This window comes from Phalacrocorax carbo, chromosome 1 (assembly GCF_963921805.1).
Source record: "Phalacrocorax carbo chromosome 1, bPhaCar2.1, whole genome shotgun sequence".
Classification (NCBI taxonomy): Eukaryota; Metazoa; Chordata; class Aves; order Suliformes; family Phalacrocoracidae; genus Phalacrocorax; species Phalacrocorax carbo.
The window spans coordinates 100,516,191-100,533,260 of NC_087513.1; the positions used below are offsets into that span (position 1 = coordinate 100,516,191).

The 17,070-nt window shown below is 36.6% G+C and overlaps 1 protein-coding gene across 3 annotated transcripts in view; it reads left to right on the forward strand.

The window, feature by feature from the left end:
• EPHA6 (EPH receptor A6) overlaps positions 1-17,070 on the forward strand; it is a 520,098-nt gene that overhangs the window by 346,828 nt on the left and 156,200 nt on the right. For all 3 annotated transcript variants that reach the window (XM_064468758.1, XM_064468741.1, XM_064468750.1), the window contains exon 6: positions 4,413-4,537. In XM_064468758.1, coding sequence (XP_064324828.1) covers positions 4,413-4,537 — 125 coding nt within the window. The remainder of the gene's footprint in view (positions 1-4,412; positions 4,538-17,070) is intronic.

The window sequence follows — 17,070 nt, forward strand, 5'->3', positions numbered from 1 at the left end:
AATTATGCAATTCAGATTATTATTGGTAACGGTAGAGGTATACAAACATCTAACTCCATTAGACTACATTATCCCAAATGCCAGTGTTTTACACATTGCGACCCGCACCTTCTCATGATGATGGTGTCCCAAGGAGTAAAGTTGCAGTCCTCAACACATGTACAATTCAGATCACCCTTCCGCTCCCTACCCTCCAAATTTGTATCTGCCAGCAATTCATTGGCCTTGGCCAAAACAGACACAATGCAGGAGGGAAGGAAGGAAGATAACAACAGTGATGCAACTGTTCTTGTTTGTTGTAAGGTAGATTTTTTTAACAAGGAAGTGGTTGTGCATACCTGGTAGGGCCTGTTCTGCCAGCTAGTAAAAGGCCATTGAGCTGCCATGGTTTCTTTTCACCAAATAAGATTCAAAATGAGTTACCAGAGGAATAGGGTGTTCCATGTACAGACAGACATTAGGTAAGCTTTTGTCATCAGGTGCCGTTGAGTCTGAAGCCTCTTCATAGTAAATGGGCACTATATCAGAGTTGTTCAACCCTGGTGACCACGGGAGAAATGCTGGAAATCTTTGCCTACTTTAAACAGTATGAAACAAGAAATTGGAAAATTAGAAAACGGACTGAAGGAAAAAAGCTTCATAAACCCTACAGATCACCTGTTTTGAAATCAGACAGTTGCAGATAATGGAAGTCAACTTCAGAAGAAGATAAAATCATGAGAGAAATGACACTGGAATCCAGTCATCATTTAAAATACACATTTTCTGCCCTTTGTGTAGTGTACAAGAAAGGGAATTCTGAAAAAGAGAAGCCAAAGAGATTTAGAATAAAATAACCTCACTCTGAATTAAGGAATGAACTTTCATTATTCAATACAAATTTGAAAAGACAAAGAAACTTATCAGACTAAATTAAATGAGGAGCTCACAGCATTGTAGATGACTCATCGCAATTCAAGAAATTTATAACAGTGTAGAGGAAAACATAGAGAGCAGATGGCGCAAAGAATCCTCAGTACAAAACAGAGATCAACGCTGAGCTCAAGAGCCAGAAACCATTCTTCAGCCTAGTACCAATGGCAAGAAAATGCTGCCATTAAAGTGATTAAAAGCCATGCTGCGCTTCTAAGCATTTTTTTTTCAAATGGTTTCATTGGGTAACCAAATTAGAGCTCTCCTGCAGCTACTGGATTTGAAACAACTAATTAAAAGAACTTCCCATTGATTCATCATAAGAACATTCGAGCAGTCTTTACAAATGGACAAATAGGATTTACCTATTTTACAATTTTCTGGTTAAAAAGAGCTTTAACAATAAATGGATAGGAACTTTAGGGTCTAAATAACTTCTGCTCTAGTGAACGACTGTTATAAGAAGCTGAAATTTCTCTGTACAAAGTATTGCTTTTAGCAGCACTTCACAACAACTAAAGAAATAGAAAATAAGCTAGCTGCAGCTTTTAATTACTTGGGTTTATTTGTCTCTTTCTTTGTACAATGAATTTCTGACCAAAATCTTTTTCCTAAAAGTCATTATTTCCTCTGAGAAATGAATAGATAACCTCTGTATGACAAATAGTAGGATCATCCTTGTGAACATATAAGAAATGGTTAATGGTGACTCTTTTGTGACCTTTTCTTAAAAAGTACACTTTTTTCCCCCCAGTATCCTAATACAAACACAAATATGCTTCTCATATTCACAGCTTTATGTACACACCTTTGCATTTTGATTTACAAGATGCAGTGCTGGCACAGTGCAACAGGTGCAATGTGAGCCTTGCTGTACGGGGTTTTCAGTTTCAAGTGCAGGTCAAACTGGCTTAGGAGAGGGCTGAAGTAATTTTCTTCCATTATTTTGCTACTGAGATGTTTCCCAGGGAGAAGACATAGGCTACTTCTCATACTGAACATTAGAGATGATCTTCTGTTGTGCCAGGACTGTGTTTTGACACGGCTTGCTCAAATGGAAGACTCACTGCGGTGAGCTCAGGCTGAAAACACGTGTAAATTACTGTATAAATTTGGAAATCAGAACTCAAAGAAAAATGCACCACACGTCATACATATGAAAAGCTTATAAAGGTTAGGTCATAATTTGCAGAAGTATAATAGTAGTAATCTCTATTTAGAAAGCCTAGAAGGGCCAAGAATATAATTATACCCACAGTTTAACTGGTGTTTTCTGTAATCAAGCTTGATCATTGCACAAGAATTTGGTTGTCTGACCAGTGAACCCACAAATGCAATGAGATGAAGCCATGATGTGCTGGGAAAGATGGCCCAGCTGATGTCCCTCACCCATGAGCAGGGGAAATATCTGACGTATCTGAGGGGCTGCTATAGCTCCCTCAGCCCCGCCTGTAAATCACAGCTCAATACCAGTGAATGACTCAAAACCAGCAAATGGTAAACAAATGTATATGAGCAATTGCCCTCATAGGCCCATGATCAGTGTTTAGCAAATACAAATCCACGTTTGCTATCTCCTGTTTTCCTTTAAACAGATCTGTCTTTGTTCCCTGCTTGGAGCAGCTGATTTTACCCCAGAGAAATATTGTGAGAGCTCAGCTGCACCCTCAATTTCAAGAGTAAAAATTTCATTTTAACTGAGAGAGTAGTTATACATATCCAGGCATAACATTTTGGCCCCGAACCTATGAATGCTTTTTATTTATTCGGGTTTTTTGTTCTATTCAGTTACTTACATATGCTGTTTAAGGACTTCCTGAAAAACAGGGTAATCCTTTATTCAGCTTGGCAGGAATTCTTTCTTTCTCTAATTCCCTTGCATCAGACCTGTGGTTAAAGTGACATAAGTACAGGTGTGGGACAGTTTCCTGTGTAAGCTCTCTTTTGTCCTTTTAATACTTTTGGTAGGTTTTTTTCACTTAGCGTTACATGTTGGGTTGGGGTTTTTCACATCAGAGAGGACTGGACTATTATACCACAGAACAGTTATCCACAGGGAATATTGACGGCGGATGAAAGTTCATTTTCTTTCTCAGATAAATGGGCTGTCACAGAGAAAGAGATTGTTATGTGCTTGTCTGTGTGTAGAGTTTCTCTTTTTTCAAAGGAAAACAAGTTTTCTTCACCGTTTGTTTGCATTCTAGAATTTATTTATTGTTTTCATTTCTTAAACTTCCTGAAAAATTTACAGGAAAGAAAACTAAGGCATGAAATTTTGTAACTAGAAGCAGATTCTTATTTCATTCTCCTAGGAAGACTCTTTCATTCAAAAGATAAAAACAGAGGTCATAAAAATGTGTTATTTTTAGGCGACAGCTCCTTGGAAGCTTAGCAGAGGTTAAAATTCAAAATAGAGAGGAATGGGGGAGGGTGCGCAATAAATTAATATTTGTTAGCGGAAAGACAAATAGCGAAAGCTGCGAACCACAGGAAGAATTTTTTCTTTGGTTTATGGTAGCTGGTTTGTTCAGCTTACTCAGTTGTCTTCAAGGTTGTTGAACAACATGACTGGTTTTCTTGTAAGATTTGGGGAAGCTACACATCAATACTATTAAAACAGCATCAGTGTCTGGAGACTATTAGACCTCCTTTGAGATGCTTGACCAGATTAATAAAATAAGCAAAGATCATTTTCTAGAATGCAATTTTTGAACCATTTGAAATTATTGCACAGATAACAGTGCACATTCTTTTCCAAAAGGGCAGAAAATCCAATTCTTAAAAATGGTTACCCCCATAGTGAGATAATTTGGCTCTCGGGTACATCCACCCATGTTGGGCCCCTTCCAAAAGCTGCTGGAGGCAGTTCCTACTTACTGCACTGCTGCAGCCCTGCAGCATCACATCAATTACAGCAGGTAGGACTGGGGCACCTATGCCCCCACGGTTTGCCCGTAACTGAATCCCTGCCCCTGGCCTTCTCTAACAAGCTGGCTCTTCTGTGCACACAGCTACCTCGCTGATGGGCTAAAATGCCCTTGGCTGCTGCCAGCCCAGCCAGCAGAAACAGGACTCATTGCGTCTGTTTTAAGCTGTGTCACTTTATTTTACCCCAAGAGTAAACTGAACTTACATTTTACACAGATGAATTGTGACATTTAATGCAGATTATCCTGAATGTAGAATTTACTGTCTCTGAAACATGGTTTTGGTCTGGACGCAATGTCCTCAGAGCCAGCAGCACAGCCTGGCTGCTTCTTTGTATGTTTTTGTATATAGCCTTTTTTCAGAAGCTGGTCTGCACTTTAACAGAGGAGGTACTGGTATGAACTCGAGACATTAATTCCAGGTTATATGGTTTCCCTGAGAATTGCCATCTGTCATGCTTTTCTGGCTGGAGGTCACTCAAAGTTACCTCGGGTTGGTATCCTAAGACAGTAGGTTGAAAGGATAAACCGTGTGCTTCGTCTTTAACCCTTAGTTATCCTTTTCCCTTTCAGCACCCTCCTTGATAGGTATGGTAAGGAAGGACTGGGCTTCCCAAAACAGCATTGCCCTCTCCTGGCAAGAGCCGGACTTTCCCCATGGAGCCATTCTGGACTACGAGATCAAGTACTATGAGAAAGTAGGTCTTACTTACAGCATCACCCAAACTCAGATTTTAAAAAAATTTAAAAAAAACTTTAAACTTTTCACTTGATCCCACACACAATGCTATATAAGTAGATATTTTATTTTGTACTGATTTTTTGTTGATTTACTTCTAACTTGTTAATGACTGTCTTGTTTCACATCAAAAGCAAGTAGAGCAGCAGGCAGGCAGCAGATATACCTGTCTCATCGTAACTATGTTTATGAACATGGATAAATGGATCATATGCTTGAACATGTTTTGATTTATGGACTGTAAAAACTTTACATTAGAGTGACACTGAAACCATACAATTAAGGTTAAAGTCAATGTCATTTAATTTTGCAACATTATTAAGCAATAATCTGTTTAAATGAGAGTGCACGAGCCTTGTTCAGAGGGTTACAAAAGGTTACAAGAGAAAGAAACTGCATGGCATTCATGTCAAACTTCTGGCATTCTGTCAAAATTTTGTGATTTCACACAAAAGCGGGCAGCAACATGCATTATAAGTAAACATACAAGGTGCATGCGCAGCATATCTTCTGAAAATACAGTTTGAACCTTGCTTCTCCCAAAGCACAAAACACGTTTTGTCATTTCCAGTTGGCTACAGGGCCTTGCACTTGCAGTGTAAAATTTAATTCTAACCAGTGTCTGCATTCCTAGAGACATAGGCAGGATTTTTTTGGTGTCCATACCTTAAACAGTCACCTGCTAAGTCAGTTCTTGCTGTTTCTCCATCCCCATCTGAAAGTCACAATGGAATTAATGGATATGTGAGAAGACCACAAAGAACAGAAATGCAAGCCAAGTCATGAAAGAAAGATTTAGGGGTGTTAGGCTCTGTAAATATCTGAGAATTTTCTTCCTTGGCTGCACTTCTCTGTTGAGATTATGCAGCTTTAATGATGCAGAAAAAAAAAAAAAAAGGGTAAACTGGGAAAAAATCCAAACAATTTAAATAGCACAGCTAGAGGGAGAAGACAGATTGCTTAAAATATTTGGTAGCCAAAGCAAGGAAACCTTACTTTCTTACACTAATGGAAGTCCTTCAGGTTTTGATCCATTACCATAGTAAGGCACATTACAATTTGCACTGCCCTTGTTTTGTTTGATGATATTAAAATAATAACCAGGTGAATTAAATGAGAAATAGCAAGATTTTATTCAATTGAATAGGAACAATTTCAAATATTCAAAACCATTCATATAGCTGTTAAATTATAAAGCTTATATTTATAAAACCTTTTATCAATAGGTTATCTGCCAAAATCTGTAAATACTGAGTGACATGGCAAATAGCTCTCCTTAGAGGCCCACCTATTGCTTAGATTCGTACGTTGTGCAGCAAGTCTAGATACACAGGCTCCGCAGCCCTTTTTTATAGAGAGAGTCTAAACTACTCCTATCCATTTCTACCAAAAAAGAATAAATTTCTGTTTTTACCTTTTATAATGCATAAGGAGTATCTTTTAACTATAAACTTCTCTTCCCTCTTAGGTGGGCGTAGATAAATTAACTGCTGGCATCTTCTGGTACTGATGCACAGGGGTTATTTTCTCCCTAAGTCACTAACTGAACTAAATGTATAGCTCTTGAATACACCCTTTGTTAGTAAGTTAGAACAGGCATGCTCTCTGGCAATGCGATGTAATAGGCAGGATGAAAGACAAACAAGCCAGCAATAGCAGTAAGAAGATAAATTATTTGAGCAGAGGAATAGGTATATGACAGATTTTCAAGGACTGTCTTGCAGACCAGATTCTAGAGCAGAGAGGCAAATAATCTAGTACTGGAAGTCAGTCAGCTGATTTGCAGTATTAAATTAGAAAATTATATATATACACCGCTGAATGAATGTACATTATAACATTAATACTACGGAAGTATAGAGGCCAAATGCAAATGGGATTTGTATATTTAAAAAAAAAAAAAAAGATAGTGTCAGGGGTAGGTACAGCAAGTGAAACTGTAGTCTTTCAGGCTTCCCAGTAACCCTCAAAGAGGGAAATATCAGCATTTATATTCTCAGCAGCAGTGACAAAATGGGGATGATGATGCACACCCACAAGAAATGTGATAAAAGTGAAATAGCTGTCTATTGGATTTAGTATGAATTTGCCACAAATACATCCGTCTACTGTAGAGTAAAAAATTCAGCTAAAGTTCAAGGAAATGTTGAGTATGAAAACCTCAAAAATTTTATTAATGTCTTAAGTAGTCAATAAAAATGCAGGGACTGGTACGCTTAGGTGTTAATAAACAAACTAATTAGTAAAATAGAATGGCTTTTGCAGTCCTATCCTTATCCCATGTTACCTGTCATTTCTGTTTAAAGAAGAGGCTTTGTTCTTACATACAATACAAGAAATTTAATGTCTCCATCAAATACAAACACTAAATACCCCAGTTGCTAACAGATTGTATCATTTTCTTAACTTTGTGCAACGCTGAAGAGCTCTGCAGGATTTTAAAATTTTGCAAGTATGAACTGCTATTTCTTATACGATACCTGGTTGATGTTTGCAGAATTGTCAGGGTGACATTGGAGAGTATGCTAGGGGAGCATGCTTGCTTTTAATTGTAACCAGTAGGAACTCTGCAGCTCATAAATGGAAGTCGCATCTTGTCGTGGGCTCTCGAAGTTTCATGAAAGATATGTAAACTGACAGAAGTCAAGTAGCTGTCTAATAAACTACTGTGAGCACTCCAAAAAATGAGGCAGTTTCCAACAATTTTATAAGACAAATTAGTGACAGTGAACCAGAACACAGAGATACATCTTTCCGTGCCTACCCAGAACAAGCAGAACAAGGGAAGAAGGTTAGACTGTGCTAAATACGCAAGAAACTTATGTTTGCACCCTTGTGCAATACAAATTGCATGTAGAGAACTGTTGAAAAATCAAGCCTTCTCTGTAAAAAATGCATCATCTTAGAAGGACTCTATCAAATAATAAAGAAATAAATAGAGGAGGAAAGTTACACAAGGCTATCAATAAGCTACAAGTATGGAACACATTAATTTGAAAATATACTAAAGCAGCTAAGTAATTTCTCTGCTTTAAAGCACCTTTCATATGACCTTCATTTCTTCAGTGAATTGCTGCAAAATACTCAGAACCTAAACAAAATATTCTTTGGCTTTCTATCTGTCTCTAAAATTAAAATCTTGAGAAAATAGCAAAACGTTTTTGTGAGCCAATTCTGTATGAATTGTACAGATTTTTAGTTTCTTATTTAGGAATACACTGGTACATATTTATGTGGCTGGCTGACAAGAGGTCATTTTATTCTGTAGCTTTTCAGCCAAACATGCAATGAACATAAGCTGACCTAGGACATAATTAGAGAGCTGACTTGGCCTACGAGGAGAACAAAAATTCCTGGACATTCAGTCCAAGATGCTGTGAGTTTTTGTCACACTAAAGAGAAAAAGTTTTCCATTGCTTGAATAGTTATGTGATATAACCAGAGAGAATATAATGATCCTGAAATAATACCGTATGTTGAGGCCTGGAAGTTGAAATATCTTATTTCTGCTAGATTATGAATCATTCTGAAAACTATACGGTTAGCAACATTTGTCACCTTAGACGATAAGTGAGTCTTTACAGCAACACACAAAAAATCCATTAAACGTTTGACCTTAGAGATCTAAGATGTATTCTGCAAAGCATTTCTTCATAGACCTTCTTTGTAGTCTTCATAGATACTAAATATTTGCAAATTATCTCTGTTGGTACAGGATGCCTGCCCTATTCTGCAGTCTGTTATCTATCCATTCTATTTTATAATCCTTTAATATCTTCCACAAACAGCCCAGTACTTTTAAAAGAAAATAAACTCTCATAGGCAGCATTGTCTTTCCCTTTAAAATCAAACTCCAGATACCAACATAATCTCAGTTTGTTTGCTAATAGTAATCAACTTTTCTTTTATAGTTTAAAAATATTGCTCAGACACTGACCGAACCTTTTAGTTTTTGAAAGATTCCAGGACAATGTAATCCATTTAACTCTCACCAAAAAGGTCATATGTTCAAGTGAAATGTAGGAGTAGGGTAAGATATGGTCTTGCTACAGCCTTGTAATGAAGCCGGGTCCTTCTGTAGGAATTCCCTCATGGGAAAGGAAACACAGTACGCAGCGGATATAAAGCGTACCAGTTGCACTTTAGGTTTTGCAGTTGAACTGGAAAATGCTTATTCCTCCCATATTCCACCCAAAGCCTAACGTTAATCATCAAAAATTAATGCTCCCTGAGAGCTGTATTAAGCATACCAAGCTGTATACATAGCAGCAACTGTATTAAATTCTCCCATATGGCCCAAATACACCAGCTGGATTATATTTTCTGTTACACACAATATAATATATGATTAGCTGAGGAAGCCGGTCTATAGAGAAGAGATTTTAATAGGATGTACCCAAGCAATATCCCAAGGCATTGCAATGACACCTCCAAATAGAGAATATCTTCTGGAGCAGGATGTAGGATGGAGGGGCTGCCTGATGTTTCTTTGCTTTCTTGTCATTTGATGAAATTTACACAAAAGCCGAATCCCTTTGACAAAATACTTCATTTTGTTGGCAGACTCAATTTGCAACTCACAGGCAGTCTTCAGATCAAAATTTTAACCCACCTCCATATGACAGTGAGCAAACAGGATATGTGGGATGTCAGATATGACTTTTCTTCCATTCCAGTATTAGAGTTGAATTAATAAATAAAAGAGGGAAAATAACTGAGCAGTAGAGGCAAGGGGGAAATTAGTTTTCCAATGAGATTTTAGAAAGAGATGAAGAGCTGATGAAGCAGACTGATAGAGGAAAGTACCAGATTTAAAGAATTAGAAAGCAGTATGACCTTGTTAATTTTTCTATCAGTCTACAGCTGTATTTGTTAACTTATACAAGAAAAGATGCTCCTTCTTAAAATCTATTATTAAAACAAACACTGCTATTTCTTTGAATATTCATTAATATGAATTAAAATGAGCCATCCTGAATTTGAGTACTAAAATACGTAAAAGACCTTGAGGTATATTACTTGATAGGAATCATGTGAAGATTTAAGGCTATTAATGTGTAAAGTTTTGAATGACAGAATTATTGTTACAAAAATTAATATGGAAAACTGTAAACAAGAAAGTAACTTTGTTTTTCAGAATTGTTCGCCTACAATAGCTTTCTGTAGTTTAAAGCCAGTCTATCTGACTAGAAATACGTGCACCGTACTATTTCAGAGCCACAGAAGTGTATGTATATGATAATTATATACTCTGTACTTTGACAGCAAAAAGATGTGGCATTTGGTGCACGTACAGAGGTATGAACTGGCATCCTTGCCATTTTTTTCCACGCTCTCTGAGGAACAGATGATCCTGTGATATGCTCAGTAACACACTGAAGACTAGCAGAGCAATAGCACGGTCTCGGGAGCCCTGGGAACTCATCAAGCTCACTTTCACGCACATGCCCAAGTTCTTTCATTCCAGCTTTCTTCCCATGTGAACTGCCAGTGTAAGGTGTGTGTCTCATCCCAGTTTAGGACAACAGATGTTCCTCTGTGTCTTCTCCAGTTAAGGAGATATTTCATTAAGAACTTCTCAGATTAATTCAGTTCTACTCAGGCAGAACCTGACCCTACTTGAGTATCAGCTGGAATCTAACCTAAATGAGCAGGAGCCTTATGTGTTCTCTTTAGACAAGATATGGACATTTCTTTTAAGAAGCCACATCATGTATATCAGACAATCCTCTGAATTTCTGGGTGACACTTTGGAAAGGCGAAGGAAAATTAGTCATTTCTCTTCTATAGCCCTATGCCTTTCTGTAAGGTCTATATGACCTGTGAGGTTCGTTGAGCCTCAACCTCCCTACTACTTAAATAGCTAAACGGCTCCAGTCTTTCCACCTCTTTAATTACAATTTTGCATAATGTTTAACAGAGTTAGAAGGATCACGATTTTTCAGACACAACTATGTTACAACTTCCCTATTTCCCTTAAGTACCAGCTATTACTGTCTTGGTTCAGATTTTGCTTTTATGTTAGATCTTTAAATCATGAAGCATAATATATGCACCAGCTCCGATCCACATGAGGCTGAAGGGATCCTGCAGACTGTGTCACGTTATTCAGTGATAATTCATATTATGAGCAGGTGTAGTTCATTTGGTACTGCTGTGGCTGGATTGTTAGCGTATACTGGTTCTTTCTCTGAGCATATTCTTTTATTGTTGCTGTACCTACCATAGCATACTTGACACCCTTGCAAGCTTCCTGACTTAATTTTAAAGTCAACATCAAGTAACATGGTTGGGGAATAGGAAAAGGCTTGTAACAATAGGGATGAGCATATAAGCACTTCAGGTGCCTGGCCAGTCACTGAACATACTCAGTATAAACTAGCGAGCACTATGCTGTTAGCGCTGAACGATCAGCTGGGCAATTTTTAGCCTCATGCTAATCATTCTCCTTTAAAACGAACACTTTGCTCCTGTAATATTTTCCAATTATTTGAATTATTTGAGGCATAAGTAGCAATCTGCTGCCTACAAGTAAAATGTTTTTGATGTGACTAGAAGCAAGAAATATAGGGCTCATGCAATAAGAAATTTTCATTACATTTTCAGCACGTTCAAAACAAGAACATTGAGTAATTTGGATGTATAAGAGCTTTTGGAGAGTAGTATTAAGCAGACCTTAGTATTTGACCATAGCTGCAGGAACAGATCAGCATGTCGCAGCAAGGCACTAGGGCTCAAAGGAGCACCTCTGGCTTTCTCAGCTGTTCAGAGCTCCTGGGAAATGAACCATGTCTGGTGAATGTTTTTAAAAAATAACCACTACAAATGCACTTTGGGAGATAATCATTAAAACGATATCTCCTAGCTTATTTTAGCATAGTAAGTGATGTTAAACAAGCTTCCAAGTTTTCTTATTCTGCTGTTATTAACCTAGTTTCCCAAGGGAAGAACTGTAAAAGCCTTAGATTCTAAAAAGAGAAAAAAATAGGTCTCAGAACTGTTGAAAATGAAAGTGAATTATTATGAGACTCTCTGACCAGATATAATTTTTGCCTGCAGGAAAGAACCTAAGGACCTTGCAGCAGCCATTATTAATGACACAGATATAATTACTATTAGGAGAAAAAGAAATCTGGCCTCTAAATATCATTTACATGCAGCAAAGGGTTTATCAAAGAAGTTCTGAGCTAGGCCTACTCCATTAGGTGCCTGGTTTGGCTAGTCTCCTAATCGTTGTCGTCAATTATTTAGAGATGGCTTCTAAACCTATGTATTCAATAATAAAGTAGCCTACAGAGCTATTACTATTGTCATTCCTGCTGAACCAAAAAATCTCGATGAGAAATATAATGCTGTTTAAGCACGCCTAGTGGATTAGATTTTAAAAAAATATAGTTCAGTCTCTGCTGATCTTGTGTTCTTGTCTGTAGCCAATACCGTTTTCCCCAAGGAAAATTGCACGTACAGTGCTGATTCCAATAACTGCTAGCAGAGCTGCAGAAATGTATTAGAAGTGCATTAATGGTTTTGAATAAATGGTCTTAAAACTCTTTCAAAGACATAGGCATAGGAGGTATGCAAACTATTGCAAGACAAGAAACAGCACTACACAGCTAGTTCCATAACTCAAAGGAAGCTAAGAAAGCTAAATCCACTGACGGTAGAGGCTGATTCCTAATAAAAGGAATTATTAAACATTTTTTCTAGCCATTCATCATTTGAACTTCAGAAAAAATGGTTTTAAAAATAGTTTACTGAAACACGAAGAATAATAATGTTAACCGCAGGAATTGGCTGTTAGTCTTAAGCATGCGATTAGGTAAGGTCAAAAATCAGATGCAGCTGTTTTATAGCCCAGTAAGTTTCAGCTCACTCCTGAGGACAAACTTTAGATGATGTTGATGAACATATTGTAAAAAAGAAATGTTGTCTCTTCAGAGATAATACATCAATTGCACAAAAGGAAGTGGTAAGAAGTTTAACATGTTTAATCCTGCATTAACAGAATAGAGTATGTACTGACACTTGAAACATTTTATTATTGATGTGATTGTTGTTGCTGTTATTATTAACAATCTTCAGTGTGTTCACCTTTGAGTTTAGGTGCAGTAAGTTTTACTAGTATCTGAAGTTAGAGTTGTTGTTCCCTCAGGTACACACATTCAGGAGCCAAGCCTTGGGTTTGAAAGTTTGATGTATTTTTACGAGAACAATGGTGAGTTTTGTGAGTAATGATCTAAATATAACTAGAGTGGCTGCCAAAAGATGGCCATCTAAGCAAAAATAATTTCCTTATAAATAAAATAAAATACAGTGTCCAGGTCTCCATTTCCCTAAAACCTGTCAGAATGTTTCCTTTAGACCTTCTTATAATGAGAATTAGCTTAAAAGTTCCCAAAAGCCTTCATCTATGAGCCCAAAGTATTTTTAAAACTGAAGCTAGGACAGTGTTTTCATAATACACAAACCACTTACTATTCATAAACTGTTCTTTTGCAGCCATAAAGGTGGGTTCACAGATTAAATCAAGAAGATAAGTACCTTGAGACATAAGTGAGGTTATATCTTTGTCTAAATGAAGGAATGTTCCAATATGAGGTATCATTTCACTTGCAGTTTTTTCCTGCAACCCTTGATGTGTTGAGGAGATATTTGGGGAGATACAGGTAAAAATTTCTTCTTTGGGGAAAACCAGAGAATGTTCCTTTTTTTTCCTCTCTTCTTCTGAGACTGGATTACAACTGCACCCTAACAATGCAGGACAGGTTGCCATTAGCTTTCCATTTTTAACCTTTTTTTTTACACTGAAATGGAGACAAAGCCACTTACTGCATAATATAGGCAACCTGGTTGTTTTTAAGTAGGAGTATCCTCAAAGCAGTCATTCTGGGAGAAGGGATAAAAAAGCCAAAGGGAAAGAGGAAGCTCTTTTAAGAAGAGCCATTCCATTTTCGTGCATTAAATTATACTATTTCCATGTTTAATATTAGTATAAGCATTTTACCAAGTATTAAATAAAAGCAGTGGGTTTGGTGGGGGGGAGGAGTGGTTGTTGGAATGAAAAATGCACATTAGAGGAGCTGTTCATTTAAATGCATGATTTTGTTAGCCAACTTGAATTCATAGAAAGGGCATGTTAGTCAGCAACTCCCACATAGTTTTGTTAGTTTAGTACCCTAATAAAATCATGAATGTTTATTTAGTTGATTTAAAGAAACATAATGTAAAAATTCTCTCTTTTTCTTTTCTTTTTTGAATGCATTAGCATTAATAGTTTCAAAGTGCCCTTTCTTGATGTTCTTGTCAGGGAGGCGGAGTTAACAACCTATTATTATGTACTCCTTACCGAGCTGTTAATAGCTTTAGAGTCTTTTGCAGGAATTCACCTGCTGCTCATAAAAACATTTATGTTGCTGTAGAAACTTCACCAGGTTGATGATCTTGTATTTGCACTGACCTTGCACAAACTATCTGGTTTTCTTGCTTATACTGCCAGAAGTGTTAACATTATATTAACACAATGGCAATTCTTTAATGACTGAGACAGCACTTCCTTTTTAAAAAGGTATTGTCACCTGACTAAATTTCTTGAATTTTTTTTCAGCTTTTTTGTTTGTTTGTTTTAACCAACTCCAAAAATATTACTTCTGCTTAAGTTAGTTAAATTAGAAATGGGCACTTCCCTGATACAAATATAGGAACAAAACTTGCTTTGTCGGTTTTGAAAGTGTAAAATCAGCATTTTAGTTTACTTGTTTGATTGTTTACTTTGTCCTTTGAAATTCATGTTAAGCTAATTGGAAAAAGATTTCCATTTTTGCTTCATACTCCTCTATTAACTCACTGAGGTGTTTGAAGAAAACATAAATTTAAATAATATGCTGTATTTATTGTTGATGTAATGCCAGGATCTGCAATATAGTCATGACGCCAGAACAAATTCAGCCCTTTTGAGTTAACATTACAAGATAAATGTTTGCTGTCTGCCTGCAATGAGACACAGAAAAATGCATACACATGCACACAAATACACACAGAATGTGATACTTCAGTGACTTTTCAATAGCTATTGATATATTTATAACTGAAGAGGTTTGCATAATGAAAAATGCTACACAATCTCAAAGGATTGTCCCTGTAAATAGATCAGCAGGTACCCTCTTGCCTCTCATTTATTGTTTGTATTGGAGTGATTGAAGTAAAACTTTAGTTAGTGTCAGAGTTTGTATTTTAGAGCCAAAATTCTTTCTCTAAAATTGATTTTTGTTGGGTAGTGTTGAAATCTATATTAATACTGTCAACATTATTCTATAAGTCCTGATTTTCTCTGAAAAGGGAAGTAAATGTATGTCCCAAAGAACTGTATACACAGTTAGCATGTGAAAGACTCATTATCATATAACACTCATGTAGTTTTAAATTAATCCTAATGACTTCAGTCATTTATTCTAGATTCACAATAGCAATCTGAATCAATACTATCTATAAAAGTAGGTATTTTGCTTATTTAAATAAAAGGGATAGCTTTATCAATACCACTCAACCACAGCTAATAGGTCTCTTCTGTGTATCTGTGAACCAAGTAAACAACTGTGAATAGTTTCGCTGTTGTATATCAGTAAGGACCTTTTCTGTATTTGCCAGGTAGGAAATACTCAGTAGCAAATGAAAACAGAAAAGTGTACATTGGTCTGCTCTTTGAAGAATAAAGGATATTTATGTAGAATATTCAACCTAGGCCCAAACCAATCTTAAAATCAGCCCAGTCACTCTACCTGTCCTAACACCCTGAAAGGCTGAAACACATTTTAAAAAGGAGTTGGAAAGGCTTGTTGCCTCAAGAAGTTTTTAATGCAGTATGTAGTTTTCACAAGGGCATTTGTAAAAATGCATACATTACACACAGCAGTTAAAATTTTCCAGCAAGGTGTTAACAAACCTGACAAAATGTCCAGCACAGAACAGGAGCCCTAATGGTACTCCTGTACCTAACTGCTTATGGATATTGTAGGGAGTCTGGCATTAGGTAAATTAAGCCATTTTTATCATCAGCACCATTAGAGCCGAGCTTTGTGTAGCTGACTCAGCGCTGTACTACATTTTTAGGATTGGTAGATTCATTTGAATTTCACAGCTTTGAAAATATGTGGTGCTTTTTTTTTTTTTTTTTTTGTCAAAAGAAAGCATTGGCTACATTGTATTGTAGAAGTCCTGAAAAATTGGATCATTGTTCTTGTATTGAAATTGCACTTCAGTTGTAAGATGCTTCCTTGTGTTAAAAATGTCTTCACTCTTCAATGAGAAATAAGGGAACCACAATTTTAAGTTCTGTCATGAAGGAATGCAGCAGTTTTGTGTGTACAGCATTACTGTGATTTTACCAATGCCGATAATGTTAGGCATAAGATTGCCTACCATATGTCTCAGCAGCTTAGAGACCTTCGGGTATTTGGACTGTTGCTTTTTACATTACAGGTCTTTTACATCACATGAGTTGTCCCTTTTTGTTCTTTCCTCCAGAGTCTTGCATTTTCAATTTTAAAATTTCATTATCCAGTGACCTACTTCCCACCTGTAACTAGAAGTACTGTTCCTGTGATATACAGAGATATGTTGAGTTTGACTGAACAAATCACAGCTATTCAGTATTATTCACTATTTCTTATAGATGAGGAACTAGAGTATATTCAATGAAATCATCAGGAAGCAGATTTAAAACAAAACAAAACAAAAAAAGGAGTGTTTTAAAAAACAGTTTGTAATTAAACTTTTTGCCTAAGGATTTTTTGGAAGCCACAAGCAAAATTGGTTCAAAAAAATAATTAATTTAACGGAAGAAAAGTCCATGAGCTGTAAAACGTAATGAAGCAAATTTAGTTAATTCAGAAACCCACTAATCTGCAGATTGCTGGACTCTGGGGGAGTGTTACAGGTAAGCATGGGTAGAAAGAACCTGTGCTGCTTGTGTGGAGTCTTAAGTCAGCAGTGGCGTGTATAGGACCTGTTTCAGAAATTTGAATAATTAATCTTATATAGCAAATTAATAACTGTATGTACATAGTTCTCTGAGCTTGTTTCACAACAAAGAATATCACAGAAGGTTTCCAATCTTCAAGTTTTGCAGGATTGCATGTTCCCTGTTGAGCTGTATTTGTCAGCAGGTTTATTATCTCATTATGAAGTACACCTTAGTGTTAGGTATCTCAGAAAAAACTGTGCTTTACTAGCCAAAGATGACAGCAAAACTTTCGAATACTACTTGAGCTGATTTTTACCATTAATAAGCTAGTTCATGCTTGCAGTAGCTCCTTGCTTCTTCCTAAATGGAAGAGACAGTGCAGGGGAAAAGAAAATTAAAATGAGTGAAAAAATAAGAAAAATCTTCAGGGACAACTGGAGAGGCTGACATTTTTATGTGCTGAAGATAGAAAGACTCCTGGAGATACTGGTGCAGAACTTCTCGCTGGTAAATATTTTTAATTAGCAAACAAA